The following is a 27,641-nucleotide window of genomic DNA, read 5'->3' on the forward strand; positions in this document are numbered from 1 at the left end:
AAAGCGCTCTTTGTTCTAGATGATTTATATGTAGGTTTAGTTGAGATGGCGGCCATTTGCCGCCGATACAAAGTTCATGTGGAAGGCTCCCCAGCCTTCCAGGGAAGCATCCGTAGTTATTACCAGAGAGGCTTGCAGCAGGAATGGTAATCCTTGAGACAGATGACGAGGCTGTGTCCACCAGAGCAGTGAGGTGACCATTTGAGGAGTTACTTGAATTAGGTCGTCGAATGTTCTGTTGACCTGCACCCAATGGATGTTCAGGGCTTCCTGAAGAGGACGCATGTGCAGGCAGCAGTGAGGGATGAGAAGAATACAGGAAGACATCCTGCCCAGGAGAGATTTGTAAAGGCGTACAGAAAGAGACTTCCTTTTTTGTATGCGGCCTGCTGAAGTCAGAAGCTTTTGTTGTCTTTCCAATGTGGGATAAGCCCTTTTTAAAGTAATATCCAGGATGGCTCCTAGAAATATTAGTTGCTCGGAAGGTTGAAGGACTGGTTTCTCCAGATTTAAAGTGAGATCCAGTTGACTGAAGAGGTGTAGACAGGCCCTGGTAGATGCTTTTGCGGCGTAGTAGGTAGAACTTTTGACTAGCCAGTCATCAAGTTAAGGAAAGATTTGATGGCGATGCTGTCTGAAATATGCTGCTACTGGCGCTAGACATTTTGTAAAAATGCGAGGGGTCGATTTGAGCCCACAAGGCAACACTCAGAACTGGTAGTGCCTGCCGGATACTGAGAAACGTTTTGTGTTTCTTGTGAATGGGTATGTGGAAATATGAGTCTTGAAGGTCTTAGGACACCATGTAGTCGTTTCCATTGAGAAGTGGCAACACTTCCTGGGTGGTGATCATGCGGGATGCCTTTGAGAAATTTGTTTAGATTGATCAAATCTAGGATTGGTCTCCACTTTTTTGCCTTCTTGCACACAAAGAACCACAAGAAACAAAAATCAGGTCTTGGATGACCCTTAAGACAAGCAGGTGCATCGTTTGGAGCGCTATGCCTTTTATCAAGTCTTGGTAAGACTAGCGGCACAGTTGCTGGGTTCCGCATTATTTTCAAACCTTGGTCCCAAATTAGTCAATAATGAGCATTGATCTGACTGATTTCCAGTAAGGTTCCTTGAAATCGTAAAGGAAACAGTCCTGCTGATGCTCAGGCATTGGAAGTTTAAAGTGCCTGGCTGCTCTCTCTAAAAGGTTATGGAAACCTCCTATGTCTTCTGAAGGTGAATCAGTTTGTGGCAGAGATGGGAGATGCTGGTGGCGGAATAATGTAATCGTCCCATTCGTCATGTTGTTGCTGTTCATCCTCCGGTATTTCCCCTTCCACTTGTTCTTCTTCCTCTTTATCAGAGGAAGATAGCTGTTGTACAGGCACTTGTGTTTGAGGAGAAAATGGAGGTTGAGTTTGTACCATAGGAAGTGGTGGAGGTGCTGGTGTAGGAGACAACGACGTTGGCGGAAATCTGTCTGTAATCCGCTAACATGGATTGTAGATCCGTCACCACAGTGGATGGAAGGCATACCATGTCCTGTTGTGGCTGCTGCTGACTACGTTGGTCAGAGTAGTAAAATTGCTGACCAGAATATTCCTGCTCATCAGAGTCTTTGTGATACTTTACATTAAGCTCGGACGAACTTTGCGCTGCCCCAAAGAGGCTGTCGTCATCAGAATAATCATCATCATCATCATCTACGAGGTGTGCTGGTAACAAGGACTGAACTCTACTTGGAGATGTCAAAGAAGATGTCAGCTTTTCCTGTTGAAAATTTGGGTGAAAAATCAATTTTCCTGTTTTGGATGCAGGCGTCGTCGACGAGGTCATCGATGCAGTCATCGCCTGAGTGTGTGTCTGGATCTTAGAAGAAACAGTCGTAGTAGTCAACAAGCCGTCAACGGATGTAAGCGGCGTCGACGATGACAGTGAAACCTCTGCCAGCAATATAGGCATGGATGAAAGAATCGCCGTCGACGATACATCCATCGCCAACGAGGCAGTCGACGACATGATGGGAGAGATCGACAACGAAAGGACAGTCGACAGCAGGCTCATCGTCTACGCTGGATTAGCGATCGACGAAAACCTTGTCGTCCTCTTAGTCGTTGGAAGCTTCGGCGATGATGACTTATAGGCCCTGGTGATCTTCACTGGCGACTACAAGGGGACTTGTCGAGGATGACGTCGTCGATGAGATCGGCGCCGATGACACTGTAATAGTGGCGACGGTGGTCGTCGATGAGCTGTCCATCGGCGGGGTTGAGGTAGGCTTTTTGAAAGCATGTTTAACCTTTACAGGTGGAGAAGAAGGTTCTGAAGCCAGTTTCCGAGAGGATTTTTTGACAGAAACTGAACTTTTAGCATTTTGTGGAGGACGGAACTTGGAAGATGGGTCCTGCTTTCCAGAATTCTCTAAAGACTTTTTGTGCATCTTCTTTGGAGGTTGTTGAGAAGAGTGACCTGGAGAGTCATCCAGTGGTCTTTGAGGTGTTTTAGAGGAGGATCTTGAGGAAACATCACTCTCCTCATCAGAAACAGGATCATCCCTGTCTTTAAGCCTCTGTAGTCAAAGTAAAAGCCTCCCTCACGATCTTTCAAAGTCTTTGAAGAAAATGTGCGACATGCCTTACATTGCTTAGCTTTATGGTCTGGGTATTGACAATACAGGCAGTCCTTATGGGGGATCATCGAAGTGCAGGCTCTATTTCCTGCAGGTGCCACAGATATATATATATATATATATATTTACCAGTATGCATCTGTTCTTGGCATGTAGAGCTGCAGATCTACACACTATGCATAGATCGCCATCTGGTGTTGGATCCAGATGTTTACACTTGTTTTTGTCCTGGAAAGTCTTTGGAAGTCACGAGGTAGGTGACTCCTCCTTAGGATCATAGTGCGCATGGACATCGGCTCCATCCTCAGATTGTTTTTTTGCCAGCAGGGAAATGATGGAGCTTTGTAAGAAACAGGAAGATGCCCTTGTATGTTGTATCTAAATAAGATAATACTCGAACAGATAAAGGAAGCAGGGCAGGCGGGTGGGCGTGTGTAGATCTGCAGCTCTACATGCCAAGAACAGATGCATAATGGTAAGTAGCATATTCCGTTCGAGGCATATGAGCTGCAGATTACACACTATGCATAGATTGTATAGCAGTCCCATTCCTTAGCGGCGGCCACCAGTTTCTGTTGCAGTAGTCTGAAATAGGGTTTTGAGTACAGCTTGGCCCACACTAGCTTGTTGTTTTGATTGCACATCTACACAATAGTGTTTTGTGAACATGTGCGGTGTAGACCATGTAGCTGCTTTGCAGATGTCATCTAATGGAATGTTCCCTAAAAATGCCATAGAAGCCCCTATTTTTCTTGTAGAGTGGGCTCTAGGAGGAACAGTTAAAGTAAGTTTTGCTTTGTGGTAGCAAATTTGTATGCATTTAACAATCCATCTGGCTATCCCGGACTTTGATATGGGGTTGCCTTTGTGTGGTGGTGAGAAAGAAACGAAAAGTTGTTTAATTTTCCGAAAAGGTTGTGTTCTTTCAATGTAATAGAGCAATGCTCTTTTAACATCTAAAGTATGAAGAGCTCTTTCTGCGACTGTGTGTGGTTGCGAGAAGAATACGGGCAACTCCACTGATTGATTAAGGTGGAAGGGAGAAATGACTTTAGGGAGGAATTTAGGATTAGTTCGGAGAACAACCTTATTGTGATGGATTTGTAAGAATGGAGTTAGGTCTTGTAGCTCACTAACTCTTCTTAGAGAAGTAATGGCCACTAGGAAAGCAACCTTCCATGTTAAGAATAGTAGCTCACATTTATGTAGAGGTTCAAAGTGGGGCCCCATTAGTCTTGTGAGAACGATATTTTCAAATTCCACACAGGTGAGGGTGGAACTCTGGGAGGAATTATCCTTTTGAGTCCTTCCATAAAGGCTTTGATGGCAGGTACCCTGAATAGTGATAAATGTTGTCTATTTTGTAGATATGCTGCTATGGCAGCAAAGTGTAGCCTAATAGACGTATAGGCCAAGTTGCACCTTTGTAGGTGTTGTAGGTAGCTTATGATGTGTTGGATAGACACATCTAGGGGATTGATGCTATTGGTATGACAATATATCACAAATCGTTTCCACTTGGATGCGTAGCAGGCTCTAGTGGTAGGGCGTCTAGCTTCCTTAATGACATTCATACAGTCAGGAGGAAGGTTAAGGTAACCGAATTCTAAGATTTCAGGAGCCAGATTGCAAGGTTGAGCTGAGCTGGGTCCGGGTGTCTCATCTCTCCACAGTTCTGGGTTAAGAGGCGTGGTGAGAGGTGTAATCTTTGGTGCGGAACTACTGACAGTTCCAGAAATGTGCTGTACCACGGTTGTCTGGCCCAATGAGAGTCAGTGAGTGTTGCCGTAGTTTGCGCACCACCAGTGGTATGAGTGGAAGAGGTGGAAAGGCGTACGCAAATCTGCCTGACCAGTTCATCCATATCGCATTGCCTTTGGACAATGAGTGTGGGTATCTGGCGGCGAAGCTTGGGCATTTGGCGTTTTCGTGGGTTGCGAGGAGGTCTATCTGTGGTTGCCCCCACAGTTGAAATAATGGTTGAAGAACTTGTGGATGGAGTTCCTACTCGTGGATCTGTTGTGTTTGACGACTTAACAGATCGGCTATGGTATTTTGGACTCCTGGGACATATTGGGCTAGGAGAAAAATGTTCTGAGGTATAGCCCATCTCCATATGTTCTGTGCTAGCTGTGAGAGCTGCAAAGAGTGTGTCCCGTCTTGTTTTTGTATGTAGTACATGGCTGTCATGTTGTCTGTGCGGACTAGGGCAGTCTTGCCTGAATTTTGTTTTTTAAATGCTTTTAAGGCTAGAAATATGGCCAGTAATTCCAGGTGATTGATGTGGAATAACTGTTGTTGTGGTGTCCACCTGCCTTACATGGTGTGATGTAATAGGTGAGCTCCCCAGCCGGAGAGCGATACGTCCGCTGTCATGACAATCTGAGGAACTGTCTCTAGGAACGGTCACCCTTTGGAAAGGTTTCTGATGTTCCACCATGGCAGAGAGCGATGAGTGCGACCGTCTACCAACACCAGGTCTGTTAGCTGACCTTGAGCCTGGTTCCATTGGCGTGCTAAGCACCCTTGTATGGGACGCATCTGGAGTCTTGCGTGAGGCACTATGAATATGCAAGAGGCCATCATCCCTATGAGCTGCATGAACACTCGAGCTGGAAGAGAGTGATGCGGCTGAAATTAGGGTAGGATAGCAAGAATGTTTGCTATCCTGGCTGGACTGGGATAGGCTAGCGCTTTTGAGGCGTCTATTGTGGCGCAGAGGAACTGTTGCGTGTGAGAGGGTTGCAGATGAGACTTGGTGTAGTTTATTGTGAACCCCATGTCGTGGAGTAATTGGATAGTTGCTTGAGTGTGATGAATACACTGAGTGTACGAGCTGGCTTTTATGAGCCAGTCGTCGAGGTATGGGAAGACGCGAATGTGTTGTCTTCTTAGATGGGCTGCGACTACTGCTAGGCACTTTGTGAATACCCGTGGTGCTGTTGTGACTCCGAAAGGGAGCACTTTGAATTGATAGTGCTGCCCGTCCACTACAAACCGGAGATATTTTCTGTGAGCAGCGTGAATGGGAATATGGAAACAGGCGTCCTTGAGACCTAAGGTGGCCAGGAAGTCGCCCTGTGAAAGTAGAGGGAGGACTTGCTGAAGTGTGACCATGTGGAAGTGGTCTGATTGTATGTATAGGTTTAGTGGCCTGAGGTCTAGAATAGGTCTCAGAGAGCCGTCTTTCTTTGGTATGAGAAAATACAGGGAGTAAACTCTTGTGTTTTGTTGGTGCAGGGGAACTAGTTCTATTGCACTTTTTTGTAGTAAGGAAACTACCTCTTGTTTCAGGAGTGACAAATGTTCTGCTGACATTGGACGCTGTTTGGGTGGAATGTTTGGGGTGGTAGAGGTAAGTTGGAGACAGTAAACTGATTGTACTATTTGTCGCACCAGGCTGTCTGTGGTGATGTTGGTCCAGACAGGAAGGAACTGCTGTAGCCTTCCCCCCGACAGGAGTGGAATGGTCCGGGGGAAGCGGAGGGAAGTCATTGGGCAGGGGTGGAGGCAGAGCGGATGTTGTTAGTCTTGCCTCTGCCCTTGTTATTGTTGCCTCTGTATCCTCCTCTCTGATAACCTCTGGTGAAGGGGGATTGGGTGGGAGCCTTGTAAGAGGTGGATGGGGTTTCAGACGAGTATCCCCTGGAGTTGCCCTTGTAGGATGAGCGACGAAAAGAACGTTTGGGAGCTTGCGATTGCAAGGCTCCCATTGATTTGGCTGTGCCTGTGTCCTTTTTCATCTTCTCAAGGGATGCATCAACATTCGGGCCAAAAAGGTGTTGTTGGTCGAATGGTTGGTTGAGGATAGAGCTTTGCACCTCAGGTTTAAAACTGGAAATGCGTAGCCACGCGTGCCTGCGAAGGACGCTTGTGTTTACTGCTCTGGATGCCGTAACTGCCACATCAAGAGCGCACCGGATAGAGGTATTGGTGATAATTTTACCCTCTTGTATTAGGTCGTTGGCCTTATGGTTTTATTTGTCCGGGAGGTGTTGGAGTAGGGACTCCAACTCATCATAGTGAGCCCTATTGTATCTGGCTAACAGGGCTTGAGTATTTGCGATGCGCCAAATATTAGCTGCCTTTGACGCTGTTCTTTTGCCAGATGCGTCCAGGAGTTTAGACTCTTTGTCGGGCTTAGCTGCATCACCTGATGTCTGCGAATCAACCCTTTTCCTAGCATTTGAGACCACCATGGAGTCTAATGGAACAGGGCCCTTAATGTAAGCTGGGTCTGTAGGGGCGGATTTGTATTTTTTCTCAATTCTAGGATTGAGGACTCTAGACCTGACAGGGTCCTTAAACAAGTCTGTAGCATGTTTAATAACCCATTTGACCATAGGTAAAGTGGATGTGGACCTTTGGGGGGTGTCGAAAGTGTCCATTAAAAAATCGTCTTCAACCGGTTCTGTATGTAGGTCGACCCCGTGGTACTGGGCAGCCCGGTGTTTTAGCGGATTAAAACCCATGGTGCCTTCTGGTGGGGAAGGCCTAGAGGGGTAGATGTCCTCTTGCGGGACATTAGGGACATCAAGCGTATTATAGTCATCCCAGGGGTCAGGGGAACCTGGTGGACTGGGGTCATCTAGTGGCAGGTCGTTGTCACCGTTCCCTGTGTCATCATGTGTCGTCATCATCTACTGGTATAGGGGATGGCGTAGCAGAACGAGGTTGGAGAGGTGGAGGAGGAGGTGGAGGAGGTAGGGGTGGAGGTGGAGAAGGGACCCTAAGAGGTGATGTGGCTATATCCCTCTTTTTAGGTGGTGGAGCTGGTGCAGGCATGTCCAGTGGTCTTTTTCTGGAACTCAGAGTCAATTAACCAGTTTTAGGGTCTTTAGTTAGAGTTATTTGTTGAGGGTCTGGTTGAAAATGCTCTTCTGAAGAAGGTTGGTTGTTCGGTGTCGACTGCGTCGGCATCGAGGGCTTTTTCGTCGCCAGCTGCGGAGCGGTTTTGGGCTTCGAGCCGTGTGGTTTACCAGTCTCTGTGTGCTTCTTCGGTGTCGATGGTTTTTTCGGCTCCGAAGAGTGAGAGTCCGAACTTTTGGGGAGCGGCTTCTTCGTCGGCTCAGAGTGTTTTTTCGGTGCCGGGGAGTCACTGGTTGGTGTCTTCAGTGCCGAGGGCTTCGGGGTGGAAGTAGCGGTTGGCCCCGAGGATGGGTGCGGCTTCTTTTTTGGTGCCGATGATTGGGTTTCGGTGCCGGTGGCAGGCAGACTCGAGCCCGAGTCGCCGGAAGGCTTGCTAAGCTTCTTTGCCAGGCCCGAGTACAGGGCATGGGAAGCAGTGTGTCGGTGTGCACCTGAGACCGAAGGTGAAGGTGTGACCAAAGCCTTTGTGGTTATAGGGAGTGGGTTGGGGTTGACGTCTCTACTTATGACCCGTTGAGCTGGAGTCACTTCTTCGACGGAGTCATTGGCTTCGGAGGCGCTGGTGAGGCCTTCTTCGACCCGCTCCTCTGGCACATCGATGCCCTCTTGGAAGATGTCGTCGGGGATCGAACTCGACGAGCGAGCCATGGTCCTTCGAGCTTGACAATCCCAGATTGTCTTCTTCGAGCGGAAGGAGGCACAAGCCGGACAGTCTCTGGCTTCATGCTTGGGAGAGAGGCAGAGGTTACACACCTCATGCAGATCGGTGTGGGGAAATTTCGACCCACAATCGAGGACACTTTTAGAAAGGCGTCCTTTCCATGTGCCAGATGCCAAGTCTCAGGTCGGCCCGAAGGCCTTCTTCGACGACCGGAATCGAAGAGTTGTAGAGATGCGCGGCGATTAGGGTTCGCGATCGAGACAATACCGTCAAAAGGGTGAAGGATTACGCGTCGAAACAGGAATCGGTAACGGTTCCGAACTGGAGCGCGAGAAACACATCTGAACCCGATGGAGGAAAAAAACAATCTGAGGATGGAGCCGATACCCATGCGCACTATGATCCTAAGGAGAAGCCACCTATCTCGTGACTTCCAAAGACTTTACAGGACAAAAACAAGTGCAAACATCCGATAGATATAGATAGATATATATATATATATATATATATATATATATATATATATATATATGAAAAAAGGTAATTCCAAAGGGTTGTGAGGAAAAAGCTGAGCTCAGGGGAGACTCCCTAGCACGACGTGCAGTAATAAATCTGAGGGGCTAGAGCTCCTTTCAGGAAGGTTCCACAGGGTGGTGTCAGCTGATTGGTTGTTTTCTAAATTAGGTTCTTTTTTTAAATAAGGACTTGGATAGGTTACTAAATAATGAGGCCTTGGGCCTTTGAGTCCTATGTCTACTGTGACATTACCTTTTCGCAATATACCGGGGACTCCCATCTCATCATCAGGGAATGTTTCAAGCATGTGAATCTATTAAAGTTCCAATACTGGAGCAATGTTTTTGACAGTTCCTGCCCCCTTTGTCTCCTCAGTGCAACTCCAGAAGGCGGATGACAGCTAAAGTAAGAGCCTTGAGACATTATTGTGCTCCTGTTTTAAATGCTTAAACTGGAGCCAGTCTCGTCACCTTTGAAAAAGAATGTGTCTGCTCTGCAGAAGGAAACACATACCTATGAAATAAGAGTCACTATGAATTTGCTCCTGGACATTGAGAGTGGCATCAACATACACTGTCTGGAAAATGCGTAAAAAGTGAGACCCAAACTATCGTCACTTGGTTCCAATTCCGGGGACTTAATGGTCCAAGGAAATGAATATGCTACTTACCAGTATGCATCTGTTCTTGGCATGTAGGGCTGCTGACATTCATATCTGTGCATAGATCGCCGCCTAGTGTTGGGTCCGGATGTTTGCACGTTGTTGTCCTGGAAGAGTCTTCGAAGTATCCTGGGATAGGTGACTCCTCCCCTGGACTACAGTGCGCATGGGCATCCTCTCCATCCTCAGATTGTTTTTCGCCATTGTGGCAGTGATGGAGTAGATACAGAAAGTGATGACCATGCTTACAGTAATTCTGAGAGCTGCAGCTGTTACAGGCGCCGGGGAGGAGGGAGGGCGATATGAATATCAGCAGCCCTACATGCCAAGAACAGATGCATACTGGTAAGTAGCATATTCAGTTCGAGGCATGTGGGCTGCTGAATTCATATCTGTGCATAGAATACATAGCAGTACCTCCTATTAGCGGCGGCTACCAGTGCCAGCTGCAGCGGTCTGAAAAAGAGTTTTGAGAACAGCCTGTCCTACAGCTGCCTGCTGTTTTGATTGCACATCTACACAATAGGGTTTGGTAAATGTGTGTGTAGTGGACTAGGTGGCTGCTCTACATATATCATGCAAAGGGATGTTTCCTAGGAAAGCCATGGAGGCCCCTAACTTATGTGTAGAGTGGGCTCGTGGGGGAATCGTTAATGTGCGTTTAGCCTTTTGATAGCAAATTTGAATACATTTAACGATCCATCTGGCTATACCTGCTTTGGGGATAGCGTTACCTTTGTGGTGTGGGGCAAAGGCAACGAAAAGTTGTTTTGTCTTCCTAAAGATCTTAGTCCTGTCGATATAGTACATGAGGGCTCTCTTCACATCTAGTGTATGGAGTGCTCTTTCTGCGACAGTTTGTGGGTTTTGAAAGAAAACAGGCAGTTCAATAGTTTGATTCATGTGGAACTGCGATATCACCTTGGGCATGAATTTAGGGTTGGTACGTAGTACGACCCTGTTGGCGTGAACCTGTATAAATGGCTCTTGAACGGTAAGTGCCTGGAGTTCACTAACTCTTCTTAAAGAAGTGATCGCTACTAGGAAAGCTACTTTCCAGGTAAGGAATTGAATCTCGCATGAGTGTAGAGGTTCAAAGGGTGGACCCATCAGGCGTGTGAGGACCAAGTTGAGGTTCCACATTGGAGCCGGTGGGTGGCTTGGAGGAATTACTCGTTTGAGTCCTTCCAAGAATGCTTTGATGGCAGGCACTTTGAATAAAGAGAGGTGCTGCCTGTTCTGGAGATAGGCTGATATTGCGGTCAAATGGACACGTATAGAGGTGTACGCCAGATTGCATCGGTATAGGTGTAAGAGGTAACAAATTATGTTTTGGATGGATGCGTCTAGCGGGTTAATGTCATTATTATTGCAATAAATGACGAACCTTTTCCATTTGGCTGCATAGCAAGCTCTGGTAGTGGGTCTTCTAGCTTCCTTAATGATGTCCATACAGTCAGGTGGCAGGTTTAGGTAGCCAAACTCTAGGACTTCAGGAGCCAGATCGCCAGGTTCAGCTGTTGCAGATCTGGGTGCTGAATCTCTCCATGGTTCTGCGTCAAATGCGCGGGTTTGATCCGCAGCCTTTGATGCGGCACCACGGAAAGTTCGAGAAAAGTGGTGTACCATGGCTGGCGTGCCCACGTTGGAGCAACCAGGACGAGTGTCAGGGAGTGTTGTCTGAGTTTGCGAGCCACCAGCGGTATCAACGGCGCTGGGGGAAAAGCGTACGCAAATCTGCCGGACCAGTTCATCCATATCGCATTGCCCTGCGATTGTGGATGTGGGAACCTGGCGGCAAAGCTTTGGCATTTTGCGTTTTCGCTTGTGGCGAATAGGTCTATCTCTGGATGACCCCATTGCTGGAAGTACGGTTGGAGTACTGATGGGTGTAACTCCCACTCGCGCATCTGGTGGCTGTGTCTGCTGAGCAGATCCGCCATCTGGTTGTCCTTGCCGGGGAGGTGTTCCGCCATGAGGAACATGTTCCTCTGAATGGCCCACTTCCACATGCTCTGAGCCAGATGAGACAACTGTGGAGAGTGTGTTCCTCCCTGCTTCTGTATGTAGTACATGGCGGTCATGTTGTCCGTCCGGATCAACACGACTTTGTTGCACAAGTGTACTTTGAATGCTTTCATAGCCAGGAAGATTGCCATCAGTTCCAGAAGGTTGATGTGCATCTTCTTTTGTTGTGTTGTCCATAGTCCCTGCACTGTGTAGTTGAGTACATGAGCTCCCCATCCCTGGAGAGACGCGTCCGCTGTCAGTATTATTTGTGGAACAGGCTCTTGGAACGGTCGGCCCTTGCAAAGGTTTTGTGGATTCCACCAATGCAGAGAGTTGTATGCCCGACCGCTCACCAACACTAGGTCTTTCAACTGTCCTTGAGCCTGATTCCACTGACGTGCTAAGCACTCCTGAAGCGGGCGCATATGTAGTCTCGCGTGTGGGACTATGAAAATGCAGGAGGCCATCATGCCTATCAACTGCATGAACACTCGCGCGGGAAGGGAGTGTTGTGGTTTGAACTTGGAAATCAGCATTTGCATGCTGTTGATTCTCACTAAATTTGGCTGAGCTGTGGCCGCCAGAGTGTCTATAGTCGCACCTAGGTACTGTTGTACGTGTGCGGGTTGGAGATGGGATTTTGGGTAATTTAGTGAGAACCCTAGACTGTAAAGGAGGTGAATGGTGCGGGACATGTGGCTGGCACATTGCTGGGCTGACTTTGCTTGAACAAGCCAGTCGTCCAGGTAAGGGTAGACGTGTATGTGCTGCCTCCGTAGATGTGCAGCCACAGTAGCTAGGCACTTTGTGAAAACTCTGGGTGCTGTTGTCACGCCGAAGGGAAGGACTTTGAATTGGTAGTGCTGCCCCTGAACAGTGAACCTGAGGTATTTTTTGTGTGAGGGGTGAATGGGTATGTGGAAATACGCATCTTTGAGGTCCAGTGTGGCCAGGAAGTCTCCCTGCTTGAGCAGCGGGAGGACTAGCTGTAAAGTGAGCATGTGAAAATGCTCGGAGAGAATGTAGCGGTTCAGGGGTCTCAGGTCTAGTATAGGTCTGAGTGACCCGTCCTTTTTCGGTATTAAAAAGTACAGGGAGTACACCCCCGTACCTTGCTCGTGGACGGGTACGACCTCTATTGCGCCTTTTAGTAGCATACTTAGCACTACCTGCTGTAAGAGCGTTAAGTGCTCTGAGGACATAGGACGGTGTTTTGGAGGTATTGTGGGTGGAGTCGAGGTTAATTCTAGGCAGTAACCGTGTTTGACAATATCTTTGACCCACCTGTCTGTGGTAATGGTGTTCCACGTGGACAGGAACCTTTGTAGCCTTCCCCCGACAGGTGTTATGTGGTCGGGAGGAAGGGAGAGGGCGTCACTGTTTGTTCTTGGGGGAGGACCTGGTGTTGCCGTATCCGCGTACTCTGCCCTTTGTGCTTGAGCCACGATAACCACCCCGGGTGTTTTTATCGTAGGAACTTTGTGTGTTTCCCTTGTTGTAGGTTTGCTGTGACCCCTGTCCTCTACCTGCTCCTCTATTTCCGGGGCGACGAAAGGAGCCGCTCTGAAAGGACTGCGTTTGGAGAGCCCCCATGGACTTTGCAGTGTCTGTGTCCTTTTTTATTTTCTCTAGGGTGGTGTCAACCTCTGGCCCGAATAAGTAGTCGGGGTTGACAGGCTGGTTGAGGATGTTATTTTGTACCTCAGGTTTGAATCCGGAGATTCGTAACCAGGCGTGTCGTCGCAACATGACGCTAGTGTTTATGGCTCTGGCAGCTGTATCCGCGGCATCCAGTGCACACTTAATGGATGCGTTTGTGAGGAGTTGTCCCTCCCTGATGAGGATCTCTGCTCCCTCTTTGTATTGGTCAGGGAGATGTTGGAGTAACGTTTCTAATGTGTCGTAGTGTACTCGATCGTAGCGAGCGAGGAGCGCCTGAGTATTGGCAATGCGCCATATGTTAGCTGCCTGGGCCGCAACCCGTTTGCCGGAGGTCTCTAGCACCTTGGACTCTTTGTCCGGGGGAGGAGCATCACCTGTTTGCGAGTGTGCCCGTTTGCGAGCATTCGCAACTACTATGGAATCCAGAGGTAACTGCCTCTAATGTAGGTAGGGTCCCCAGGCGCCGACCTGTATTTCTTGTCGATCCTGGGGTTTATTACTCTTGCCCTGGTGGGTTCCTTGAAGATGTCCTTTGCTGGTTTGAGGATACCCTTCAACATGGGTAGAGTTTTTATATTCCTTTCTGAGGATGCAAAAGTATCCATGAGAAAGTCGTCCTCGACGGTGTCAGAGTGGAGTTGCACACCATGATTGGCCGCAGCACGTTCAATGAGGGCGTTGAATGCGGCAGTGTCCTCTGTGGGAGACGTTTTTGCTCCATAGAGTTGCGGGTCCTGTGTATCCATAGGTGCACCCGAGTCTACAGGGTCATCCCAAGCTTGGTCAGGGTCCTGTTGGCCTTCAGGGTCCATCTCTCCGGGGTAGGGGACATGGTCACCTATGTAGTCCTCCAAAACGTCTGTTTCGGAGTGTGTGGGAGAGAAGGACTGTGGATCTTGGTAAGAGGAATGGAGAGGTTTGTAAAGAACTGGTTCCGAAGCCACTGGCAGCTTTTTCTTAAGCGGGATCCGGTAGGAGTCCAAAGCTGGCTCGGAAGTTATTCTCCTCTTGTGGAGCATCATCCTGCCGGTGTCGGCGTCGATGATGTGTGATGGTGACGTCTCTGCAGGAGAGCGTTCGGCAGGCGTGATCGTGGTGTGGGTGACCCGTGTTCTGATTTGGAACAGTTTTGGGGCCGTGGATGGCGGCAGGCCAAAAGTGATGTTGGCTGGTGCCGAAGAGGCTGTTGGAGCTTTTATCGGCTCGGAGCCTGACATGTCCTGGAGGACTGCTTTGTGTTTGATGCGTTGCGCAGCAACTGGCCGCACCTGGAGCGCCATCGATTCTTTTGCGCCGACCGGTTCTGTAGAGGCGGGCGTGGACTTCTTCGGCGCCAGTGGGTCATCGAGTCGAGGAGCGGTAGTGGCCGTCGACGAGTGTGCCTTTGGTGGTGCTGTCGAAGCGGTGTGAGACGCAGCAGACAGTTTGACCTTTGGGGTCGGAGCCGATTGTTTCGGTGCCGGGAGCCGAGTAGGTTTGGTGGCACCAAAGGTCTTTTTCCGTGTGTCGGCGCCGACGTCGGCTGCTGCAAGCTCGGCACCGAAGTCTCGTTTGGTGCGGTCGGTGCCGACGGGTTTTGCTGGCGTCGAAGGTGTGGTGGGCCTCGATCCGACCAGCGTCACTTTTGGTTTCGGTTTCTGGTGAACCAATACAGCTTTCGGTTTCGGTTTCGAAGAAGGGAAACCAGCCGTTTTGGGTAGTAATGGCTGCCGCTGAATGTCCGAGGCCGGGCCAGAGGGCGGGGCCGAAGAACTGCGGGATAGGTCTTGGGTAAGGCCCGAAGGCGATCCCTCGACCGGAGCCATAGACTGGCGCACTGGGATATCCTCAGTCTGTACGGGTAGGCCTTGCTCGTCACCGGAGCTACTCTCTTTGGCCCCTAAGGCCTCATTGTAGTCTCCTACCTCGGTGTCGGCTTCATCTCTGAGAAAAAGTCGTTCGTCGACGTCCTCCGATCCGGAGTCGTGTTCGGAAGCGGGGCTGGAGGGTAGGTTCTCCACGTCTTCGACATCTTCGTCCTCGGCGCTGAAGATGTTGGTCGGGGCCGGTGCCGCTTGCTGCGCTTCGAGTCTCGCTGCTCGTCGATTCCGGAGAGTCTTCTTGGATCGGAATCGGGCACAGGCCATACATGTAGACTCGTCGTGATCCGGTGAAAGGCATTTGTTGCACACCGGGTGGACGTCGACATGGGGATATTTCGCATTGCATACAGGACACCGCTTGAATGGTGTCCTCGATTCCATCGTCGATGTCGGGTCGATGGTCGGGTAAGATGCGAACAAGTTGGTTCTGGAAGTTAGTAAACTAACAAAGATACTATCGATACCGATCTGGAACAGTACCGACGCGAACTAAAGGCCTTTTGGCCTGGAAAAAGTTTTTCCTAACTTGAGTTAAGATAAGCACATCCGAACCCAATGGCGGAAAAAAACAATCTGAGGATGCCCATGCGCACTGTAGTCCAGGGGAGGAGTCACCTATCCCAGGATACTTCGAAGACTCTTCCAGGACAACAACGTGCAAACATCCGGACCCAACACTAGGCGGCGATCTATGCACAGATATGAATTCAGCAGCCCACATGCCTCGAACTGATTGTTACAGAGAATAATCTAAGGACTGAAGAGATCATGGGCCGGAATCTTCATAGCTGGTCCTCCAGAAGTGAGGGGACATCACCTGACGTCTGTGCATCTTGCTTGAGAGCTAAGGTTCTACATGTGGACTAGGCTATAAAGAGAGGTGTCTGGTCCTGCAGGAAGAGAATACCAAAGGAAAAGCCAAGCCCGTGAGACAGGGTTTTGGGTCATCTCTGAAGGAACAGCTTGAACTGGGGAGTGTAACTGGTGCCAACCAAAGTCTGGATAGGATTTCTTAGGCTCCATAGGACTTTCCATAATAAGTCAAGTGAGCAAAATTATCATCCACCACCAGTAAGTGTCAGCCAGAGCAACAGTAATGTACTAACTGGTACTGACTTTGTCACAAACATCAAGCTTTGCAATTAAAGAGCAAAGACTGCTCCGGGAGAGAGTTCCTATTGGAAAGGGGACCTTGGGGTGCTAGACCTGCACTGCTCCCACCCAGAACCACCTTACTAAAGCACCAAAGCGGAAAGTCTGAAAAGGAAGAGTTGTCACAATGCACTGCTGGGAGAAGAATTTCTCGTCAATGCTCAAGGTGCCAGCTGCAGTGCGCTTGTGTGTTATTTAATTCATTGGGACAGAAGCACCCTAAAGGACCTTAGTAATGAGACGTATACAGACTGGCCTAGAACTTACAGAAACAGAAAAGCTACTTGCACAGTATTACAGTGAGCTCACACCTGTTCCTGATTCACAACTGAATAATACTGTGTGTTTAGAAGTTCGTAGCACCCATAGCTCCAAGTAGCTAAGTGTTGATATGTGATTTACAAAGAAAAGCACCGCGCTGGACAGTAATTATTGTGTCCGAGCTTCTACCCAACACCACCTTCCCTCAGAATACCTCCCTCACAGTACCCTGAGATTCCAGTGTGAAAAAGGTGCATTTGGCATACAGATTGCAGTTCTGTAGTAGGTCAGCCCCGGGGACATCGGCGGAAAAGGCCCCCACCCCAGAGTCTGAGGTCCAGTAATCCCAGCTTGCTTGTTGACCCAAAAGAGGTATGTCACCTAGCCACAACTTTAAAATTTCACATTGGATTATAAACTGCTCCATGATTTTAAACTCTGTCTTAGTCAGTTACAGTATGAAAACTGCTATGCTACAAGCATCTGATGATGCCTTACCTATAATGTGGTTGAGTACAATGAAGTTAACTGCTTCCATCAACCTCCCCCGCCAGCTATCTCAGTAGGTACACCTCGAATTTCTGTTAGGAGAGTTAGCGATCTGCCAACTCATCCGCCGACTATGCACACAGAGCTCAAACCCACAAGGTAAGCTGCAAATTTGTGTAATCTTGGATCTGCTGGTTTTGTTGGGGGTGTATCTTGGCCAAATTACCTACCAGTGACCGCATGTCTCTGCAAGCCTTAGACTGCCGATCTGAAGACGACTCATGTCAGGGGCATTTAAAGGCAGCCGTGACACCAGTGTCAGAAGCTGCATGGGGTCCTAGAAGATGGATTCATGTTGCAGCTCCAACAGTCCATGTATCTTTGTGAACCTGGACAGCTCTGCAGCAATATTAAATTTATCAGAGGCTTCTGATAAGGTTAACCATAACATTTTCTCTTAGAAATCCCAGTGCTTACAAAACATCACACTCAGTCAGTCTTTCCAAGCCTGTGCTCTAAAAATGTGGCACTCTCCCTTGTCAGAAGTTTGTATGCAATACTCCTGCAATGTTTTTGAGAACGATCTAAAAAGATCCCATGAGAAAGAAAATGTATTTATTTCAATGTGAACGTATCCATACACTGCATTTACTTGCCATAATTCTTCGACCTTTAAGTCCCTGCTGAACCTCTTACATTTGAGTCAACATTCTTGAGGTAATCTTTAACATCACACACATGACTGATCTCAGCATACAGATAAATGTGAATGTGTTCAAACTAAAATAGACACAAGAATGTACAATTTGTAAATGTGCCTTCACCTTTACTCTATAAGGCCCTTTCATACCTTTTGGACCTGTGTTCCAGTGAAATAAAACTAAACAAATAAAAAAAACCTAAAAACATCAATTAAACAACATTTATGAGAATTGGTAATATTTACACAAAGACAGCTTGGTCAAATCTATTCTCAGGCCCAGATAAACCAGAATTTCCAGAAAGGAAATTTACAGAGACAATAAAATAAAGGTCTACATTGGTTTAGGAAAACATATAAATAAGTCAAGGGATTGATCAGGCTATATTTTTCTGTGATTTCAATGGTTATTATGGATTATTGATTAATCTAATATTTATAAAATGTTTGGAAATTCAAATTATGTAGTATCATTATTTTATTACTTATTAATCATCATCATAAAACTTTATTTTGGCCGGTAGGGCCATAAAAGCACAAATAAAAATACAATATATCACATACAGCTCGTAGAAAATATCCATTGGGCTATATAAGACCAGATAGTACATTAATAAAATTCTAGTCTGGTTTTTGATTGGCGAGATCGACTCGCCTTCTCACTAGCCTTACCACAATTATAGAAGACAAAGTGTGGTAAGGCTAGTGAGAAGGGGAGTCGATCTCGCAATTAAAAAAACAGACTGGAATTTTATTTTACTTATTAATGATAAAGCAATTGACTTTAAAAAACAGAACTGAAACGTTAAAGGAAATCTCAAAGTTTTATATACCTTGTGAATTCCGATACATTGCCTGGGAAAGATAAATTAATGCTCGTCTCCTCTTGTCTACTGATATTCATCTCTAAAAAAGAAAAAAAAACAGTAAGGAAAAAGTTCCAACATTGTTTATTCACCAGCATCAACGAGATACAGACTATCCAAAATAAAAACATCAAATCAATAAAAAGCAAATTTATTCCTCAAAAATAGTTTCCTAAACTTCTGAGAGATTTTCTCATCATATACTGATTTCCTTAACTTAATTTCTATTTTGCAAGTTTTTCCCTAAATTATACAAATACAAACAATGAGTGCAAAAGTCAATGTGTAGTGCTTACGTTTCAGTTGCGTGAGCGGAAAATTGTAGCGAGGAGCCCAGAGTTCTTCTGCCCGATTAGCGTGTATTTACTTATTAAACAGTTGGATGGGTATAACTTAGTGGTAACTGACTGTACCACAAGAATCTTGGAGTTAATAAATGATTGACAGATTGCTGACAGGATCCTAACTACACCAAGGTGGTGTGGTAGTTGGATGACGATGTCCTGAGGAGACCCCTCAAAATACTTTGGAGGTCGAAACGTAGATAAACCCCCACACAATTGGTTGACATTTACAATTACCAAGAAGACATTGTGAATTCATTGGAACTTCGCTATTGTTACTTGAACTTAGAAGATTACACAACCATTGAGCATTGTACAGTGCCTTTCTGTATTAAATATTGCAAACATAATCACTGTTTGAGCAATGCGTTGCCTGCACCACACATTTTGACATTTGAAAACCCTTTTTGTCAGCAGACCACGATGTCTGACACTCCTTTTTACATAAAGCAGTTTTTCTTTTTTAAATGCAGCCTGTTTTCCCTTTTTGTCAGCAGACCACCATGTCTGGGACTGCTTTTTACATAAAGCAGTTTTTCTTAAATGCAGGCGGTTTTCCTTTAAGGTTTCCATAAAGGAAAACAGGATGCATTTAAAAAAAGAAAAATTAAACATTTCGGTTTAATCTTTTAAGGGCAGGCTGTGGTCCCTGGGACCACTGCCTGCTCTTAAAAATATTTTCACACCCACTCACAAAGAGGAAGGGGTCCCCTGGGGAGCCCTTCCCGTTTGGGAATGGTTTACCACCTAGGTGGTAAACTACGAGTGATTTGGGACAGCAAATGTGGTTGCAAAACAGCGGTATATTTGAATCGCTAGTAGGAAGGGACGCCCTTGGCACGCCCCTTCCTAATAGCGAGTCCCAAAGGCTATTTTGCGAGTCTGTGACAAGCAAAATAGCGTTGGTACATACCTCCACCATTTTTTGAGGTCGCAAAAGGGTTGAATACCCTTTTGCGACATCAAAAAACGGTCATACATCTGTGCCTAAGTGTTTTAGAGAGCCACAATACCTACGGATATGCTCTCTGGGCGTGAATAAATCTCATGTGACATTTTTGGCAGATTGCTACATCATTGGAAACTAGTCATCGCAGACATTAACCTAGTTTTGCTGCCTAGACTGCCCACACAACCACAGCAACACCATCCTTATCTTAATACTCTACCATGCATTCATCTTTGATAGACAACGCTTTCTTATTATATATGGAAATGAAAAATAACTTATCATGAAAGCATGCCATTTCAAAATAATAAAATACAGTCGGCTGAAAAGTCCACTTTAATGGGACAAACCAGCATCCCTTCTGCATAGGAAATTTGTGACATTGCTCAATTAAGTTATCCATGAGCGTCCCTATCCTAGACTGTACAACAGTGTCAGTTGGGTGTGTAAGACCAAGTAAGGAGCTAAGTTACCACTTCATATATATTCCAATATAGAGGAAAATATGATAATTCAATTTCAAAAACCAGCTATGTAAAGAGATTTAACATTTAAATTATTGGTTTTAAAATCAAGAGTCAATGCAATAATGCATGCCAAATGAGATCTCTGATCTCCAAAGGGATGCTCTGCAAATCTCATAAATTAGGATTTTTTCATGAGGATTTGAGTGGCTTATTTACCTCCAGCAGAAATGTCCCGGGGCTTTCAAAGATGGGTCAGTTGGGCTTTTGCTAATAAGCAATGCTGTATGACTGATGCATCTGTTTTTCACATGCTCAGAAGATTCCAGACCAGCTTAGATACACCAATAAATGACACAAAATGGTTTAGAGTTGAGGGCATCTTTAGTCTAATCAAGGGAATATCATAAGGGTCTTAAGCGGTGAAAATGCCTCTCTGCTAGTGAGGTCTAATTCAGGAAGAGAGATGACCAAAATGTAATATGTTAAATGTGAAAGTTGGAGATAAGATTTTTTTTTTATTTATGAAAAAGAGAAGGGTTCTTAAGAGTACTACATTGTAATGAACAATGATACTAATTTATAACCACACAGCGACTGCTGCTTACTAATCCTTCTAATGTAATAGTTACTTAAAAAGCTACTTCCCATGTCATTTACTGAACTTCTGACCTATCCATAGGTTTGAATACAGGGGTGAGGCGGATCGGCCAGGGCTACCTATAACTTTCTTGATGGGAGAAATATTACAAACAGTTACAACCAGACTATACAGACATTACACAGAGGCACAACATCCTCCAGACTCAATACACTGGATTGTACTGGAATCCCACCCACAGATTCCCAAATCTTCTCTGTTCAGGATTGAACAGAGATGGGTCCATAGAGTATCATCTCACACAGAAGGACTTAATGACGATATCCCATGGGGCTCACTTCTCTAAATCATTGCCGTCTGTAGTATACTTTACACCCATTGCCCATAAAGTCGCATTTCTGAGCCACCCAGACCGAATGGCTCATTTTTGTCATCTGATCCTGATGGTCTGGACACTTGGTTTGTAGATTAACTCTCTTAAACTAACTCTACTCGACACTGCAATGATTGAATCGATCCCCTGTAGTCACCTTTGTACTACTACTTAATGGCCGCCACACCAGGAGTGTAGTTGCCATTATTACTCGAATAACTAATAATAGTGCCGCCATTAGTGCTTGGTTGTCATGGTTGTTGATCCTGTTGATCAAATCCTCTCATCGCCTTTACGTGTACTTCTGCCCGTGCAATTGACACTGCACCTTACTGTGCTCACTATGATCAAACTCCACACTAAGATGGCAGGATTCACCACTCCGTTGCATTGATCTCATTGCGCCACTAGGCATGCGCGGGCAACACCCTGCGAGAAACTCCGCCCAAGGCCAGACTAGCACAGACTATATCCACCCTCTACCAGCTACCATCCCGGTTCCTGGCAGCAGGGTAGGTCTAAGGCTCGGCGTTACTAACACGCGGGTGAGTACCGGCTTCAATCCTCACATCATGCGGGCTCCGACCCGGTCGCTTCCTTAGTGAGCGTGACCTTGGCGCGTCTCATGGGTGTCCGGCGCGCCCCCCCCCTCCCTTTCTTGGTTCCATCCCATCCGCTGCCTTTAGACACACGACCGAGTACACTCCACCCGAGCGTACCCCTTACTGTCTCTCGGCTGCTGGCATCATGGATTCATTGATCCTACCCACACGGGGGAACGCGGACCACCTGAGTTGTTTACCCCTGTCGCGCCACCTTAGGCGGGCGTACCACGGAACTAGTATTGATAACCACCTTTCTCCAGAATAGCCTTACACTTTTCATGTTGATTATGTGTTACAGGACCCAATCGGTGTCCAGATTTCATGTAACCGCCAGGACTGTTGCTAGCACTTCTAAGCGACAGACCAGGTGAGTCCACCCATCCGTCGCCTATTACAGTCTTAAGCTTTAACATGAGGTTTTATTGGTGAATCATTGTTTCCATGAATTTTATCCTTTTATTCCTCACCATCCTTATTGTACGCACTCCCACTGGCACTATAAGGTGATAGTACCCTTTTAATGATCATACACGGTACGGTGACCCACGCTTACATAATTTCTACCATAATTGTGTCAACACCGTACTCCATTCTATAATACAATAATTGTGTCTATAATTAAAGGCAGCCGACTAAGCCCCTCCAAGTGATGACTGCGCGCGCCTGTTTGGCACGTATTCATCGTATGAATCGGGCTGCGCCCCTGTACTCCCCACTTCTGCCACTGATAGGGTTCCCCAAGGGCCGGTACATTACACAGAGAGATTGCTGCAAATATGGACGGATCACGCCGTGACGGAGGTGGGGGCGTTGTTTTTTGAGGGACAATTGCAGACTTTTGACGCACTTGTCGACGACTTCGAACTTCCCAGGGGAAAGTTCCTACTGCATAGACAGCTCCTCACAGACTGCCGCAGGCAGTGGCGCGCGATTGACACGGAGCCCCCCACACATCCGGTCATCCATGCGATCCTACAGATGGGGCCTGGGCGCCACTTAGTCACCTGGATATACAAAGCCATACGGACTCTAAAACAACCCACACTTGCACCCCTCGGAGAATACTGGGAAACTGACTTCCGCAGACCACTACATGACAGGGAATGGACCAGGGCCCTTGAGCATACCAAGAAGGTATCCCGCAATTACCGCTTTAAGAATATACAATTGCACATCCTGCATAGGGCATACCTCACTCCCGAAAAATTACAGAAATATTTCCCTGACAGTTCGTTTGCTTGCCCCAGGTGCCTGGAGCCCACTGCCTCTTTCATACACATGTTCTGGGATTGTCCGATGCTTCACAGTTACTGGCACGCGATCCACACCGCCCTCCGCACGGTCACGGGCTGCAGGACCTATATACCTGGGAGGCTAGCGCCCTGGGCATCCACAAGCGACACAAGCACATGAAAGTAGAGGCGGTTTACTTCCTTGGTGCTCCTCCAGGCCAAACGGTGCATCACCATGCACTGGAAGACACCGGAGGGGCCTCCCCTAGCGGCATGGGTGGGCGCAGTCAAAAAGTGGGGTAAGGCAGAGTAAGAGCTACTCCGAACGGAGGAAGCCCAGGGACTTCGCAAACACCCGATTTCCCTGCCCAGGGCCATGCTACTGCATTCCTTCGCGCAGGAAACGATAACGGTGGCGGGCCCACGAACGATTGGTCCCCCCGGGGCCCCCATATCCCATGAGCCCACCCAGGGAGACGTACAGGGCCCCAGACACCCGGCGGGTCATAATTGCGGACCGGACCTCCATTACGCCCTCGCGTGGGCAGTGATCAGCGCTCCCACCTCCCCCCTCGCGCCCGCGTAATCCCAACAATATACCTTGCAATGGTATAGCTCTCAGGTGCAAGATTAGTACTGCTCATCATCCGTGACACAGTGCACCCCCAGTTTATAAATCCCCAGTTTGTTTATGGTTGCTGCAATTCCATAGCCCCTATGATAAAATACAAAGGGGAATAGGCACACCCCGGAGCCCCTGCAAGGCGCACCGACCACCACGCAAGCTGGTTGGGTATACTTAGGCATAGGCCTCGGGAGACGGTTCTCAGCTCATAGACCGAGTGGGGACCCACATACCCTAGGCTTACACGCTCAAAAGTCCACACAGGGCGCGATTGAGCGCTCTTGCTTGTATGTCTATATCAATCGCATTACCAGATGTGTTGTTGTATGTACAATTATATAAATGCCAATAAAAAAGGGCAGCTGAGATACGATATGACCATTATAGCTAAAATATTGTGTCTAACATTTATTCATGTTTACCTTTCAGGTCACGGACCTGTGAACGTGGTATGTAGAGTACACTTGACCACGTAGTGTAGATAGGTTTTTTGATCCTGAAGAAGTGCCCAGATCCTTCTGACTTTAGAGGCATGAAACATGTTGATCTTGAGAGTAGAGCTACATGACTAGACACCTTACATCTAGTATTCTGCCACTCTCCACCCTTTTAACCAGGCAGTTTACCTTATGAATAAAATAATGGCTAGGACAGACTGACCTGTTTTAATCCACTTTCACTCACATCTACACACACTAGGCCCCTCACCCCCACTGCACCAACCGGCAGGAACAAAAGATCCGATAAAGAACACCTGGTTCGGGAGCACGTCGGGTATTGCAGCGCCGACCTGACGAGGGACAAGCTCATATGATGAAGCATGACACCTAGCTTGCTGGGTGTGTGAGAGCTCTAGTTCCACCAAGGGGATTCCCCCTTTCCGTTTCCCTCACCATTCAGTATCTCCGGCCCCCTTTTTCTATGTTTTTGAGGAACATTGTACTTTGTTTGCATACAGTCTCCTGGGGCTCGTACTGTGGACCTCGTTAAACAAGCCCCTCTGCCCCCTTCTTTGGATGTCTTTAATAGGTTAATACAGCCTCTTCAGGACATGGTTTTGGGTGGAACCGCTTTTCCAGGTACCAACACAACACCTCCTCATATTAGAGGCTCGTGATGTTCTTATGGAAGGACTGTTGTCTCTTTCAAGTTGTTTGCTCAGTTGGAGCGGAGCCTTATATGACAGGTATTCAGAAGCCAGGTAATCAAGCTTAGACGAAAATCTGATATGTAGGACTCTAGTATTGGACACAAGAGGTTCTTCTGTATTTCATGCAACCAAGAAATGAGAAGCAGAAATACGTGGCTTTACTTTGTTCCATGTTTTAAACTGATCAGTACTTCCATAAGGAGAGAGCTTAGTGAAAAAGATGAAGGACACAGACCTCATAAAATCTACTCCCTTTCCAACTTGGTTCAGGTCAACTGAGTACAAATCTTCTGCCTGCTTTCTTTTTTTTTAAACAGCAGCAGCAAAAACAATTGTGGTACACCCATTTAGAGAAGTGGTTAGCAACCAAACATGGTCTTTCAAAAGAGGTCTGCTTTTATTGCTAGCCTTCAAGTTCCAAAGGCCAGTAAGTGCACTGTGGTGAATTGGAGCTGACTTTTCTGAGACTGGAACAACTGCAACCTGTCGGTACTGCTTTCAATGACATTATGTTTAAATGATATGACTGCTTCTAAAATGGCCATTTCTCAATTACAATAAGATATTCCATGTGGGCTCCCCAACTTTGCACCAATCAAACTCTCATGATCAATTGGAAAAAAAAAGAAAGAAAAAAAAAAGAACTCTGAAGGGAACTTTAATATTTTCTTCCTCTGACCACCAAGGTAATGACTTAAGAGCTACAGAAGAAAAGACCAGTCTATCTTCCAATCCAGCACGACTGATCCTCTAGGCATTAGAAGAAAGAGGTCTTAAGTTGAGTCTTACACTGGGAAATACAAATATGTGCACTACCATGTGTTCAAGGCAGAAAATCTGCCTGAATGCTGGATTGCCTGAAGGTGAACACGTTTTCAGTTTATTAAGGAAAATATGAGGGACAGATGTTGCAATGATTAGGGTCAGAACTCCCTCTGAGCATTGGATTACTTAAACTGAGGAGGTTGTAAATATTTTGTCATTTTTTTTAAAGGAGCCTACGTGGGTATAGGATTCTATCTGCAAAACACGTATTTCCACCCGATCATAATTTGTTTACATACTAAATAAGTGTACACAAATATTTCCCGATGCCCTCAAAAACCTGCCACTATTGGTTTGCAAACAGAGAGGATGCATAAAGAGGATGGATTGGTGGTGCCAGTTGCTGCTTGTGAAACTGAATTTAGTTGTGTTTCTGATAAGAATGTGAAAGTAGGCATTCTGTAAGTCTGTAGAACACATCGAATAGACAAGTTTTCAGTTTTAAGTCCTTAAAAAGGAGCAAACTTCGACTTTGAATCTTTCTTCTTTACCAGACAATAGCAGGAATAGATTTCTTTGTTTCTTTGGTGAACTGCAACTGTCTAAACCACCGGTTTCTGCATCAAAAGTTGGACCTCCTACACCAAATGAACCAGGAGAAATAGCATTCTATTCCGAGGTAGTAAGATGGGCAGGGAGATTAAAAACTTTAGCTTTCAACCAATCTTTACACTAGTTACAAATCACTCTTCCATGTGCCATGCTGGACCATTGTTCAAACTCTTTCCCAACAACAGGGAGGTCAGAGATGTGGGAGAATGACAAAGGCATTGAATGGTTATCAGGGTGTTTCCTGCAGTGCTACAGGTTGCAGATTTCCTCTACGTATTTTACTTTGGTTTTCATCTTGTCATTAGTAAACATGTTTTTGATGTTGCCTCTGCTGTGGTCTCTGGCAGGGATGCACAGAAATCCACTGTTCACAATCGTTCTCTCAAAGGCCTTAAGCTCGACTCTGGGGGACAGATAGTCCTCCTCTTCAATTTAACTTTTTTAAAGATTCTGGGCTCCTCACACACATGGGATCCGGTGAGTTCTTCGTGAATGGTAGGTTCTTTATCTTTTATTAATCATATCAACTGTGATAAGGGATCCGTAGTGAGGAGAAAAGCCTTATAATAGACATGTATGGTAGTGCAGTACACTGTCAGATCTTGCTGCTGTTTGACAGACCACTGCTCAAAGAGTACCCATCTGTCTTCTGCTGTTCAGGCAGTAAAAAATAAAAAGGAGAAAAACCTCTTCCCGATTTCAGATTCGATCAAGGACTCTAATTGTGATGTGAAGAGTCCTAATAAAGCAATGTTAACATTTTCTCCTGCCTTCACTCCGTTGCTTAATGGAGTATGGTGTGACAAGTACGTTCTTGGAAGGCTCTAAGAGGCTGTGTTCCAATGTACTGGTGTTCCTGGTGAAATGTTTGGCTGCAACGGACTGATAACCACAGACGTCTGCAATTTTTCAATCGGTAACAGTGTGAATATTCCAATTTTCACCCACTGAAAAAAATCCTCTGTAGAATGGACCTGATGACTGAAATGAGTTATTTGTCCAGTCTAAAATGGTGCTGCAGTTTGTTCTCTCTCACAGCATAGCCCAATGGTGCATCCCTTCAATCTTGACGTGGTATGAAGGGTTTGTCAGTAGAACAATCCCTGGAGCAAGATCATGAAGAATCAGTTTACTGATAAAAAATCTTACTAAGAAAAGAATAGCGGTGTTCATGGATCATTACTATACAGAGTCAAACAATACATTCTTAATGGGCACAGCTGTGTTGCCTGCAGTGGCAATGTATGGATTCTTATAAGAATCAGTGTGAAAGTTCTTGATGGGAGGCTAGGAGCACAAACATGCTCCAATGATTGTGTAGACCAACAGCTGCTTCTACAAGTCGAGATACATTTGTGGTAGAGAGCTGCCTCCCAGTCCCTGTGAAGTTCGAGAGTTGGAAATGTATGTCAGATAAAAAGAGGCCCTCTAGACAACTGCAGAAGTGTACACCCAAGTCAAAAGATTCTGATGGTGCTCTATTCCAGGCGCGCCTGTGACCTTGATGAAGGAGATGGAAGCAGAGTAGGGCTGGGAGTTAAACTGTCATCCTAGGATGAGCTGCGACCAACCTCAACCGGAAATTTATG

At 46.6% G+C, this 27,641-nt stretch overlaps 1 protein-coding gene across 7 annotated transcripts in view; it reads right to left on the bottom strand.

Moving 5' to 3' along the window:
• Positions 1-27,641, bottom strand: part of CENPT (centromere protein T) — a 1,095,738-nt gene that overhangs the window by 724,197 nt on the left and 343,900 nt on the right. For all 7 annotated transcript variants that reach the window (XM_085638668.1, XM_085638667.1, XM_085638665.1 and 4 more), the window contains one exon: positions 18,300-18,372. In XM_085638668.1, coding sequence (XP_085494794.1) covers positions 18,300-18,372 — 73 coding nt within the window. The remainder of the gene's footprint in view (positions 1-18,299; positions 18,373-27,641) is intronic.

The sequence above is a fragment of the Triturus cristatus genome, chromosome 12 (assembly GCF_964204655.1).
Source record: "Triturus cristatus chromosome 12, aTriCri1.1, whole genome shotgun sequence".
NCBI classification, from domain to species: domain Eukaryota; kingdom Metazoa; phylum Chordata; class Amphibia; order Caudata; family Salamandridae; genus Triturus; species Triturus cristatus.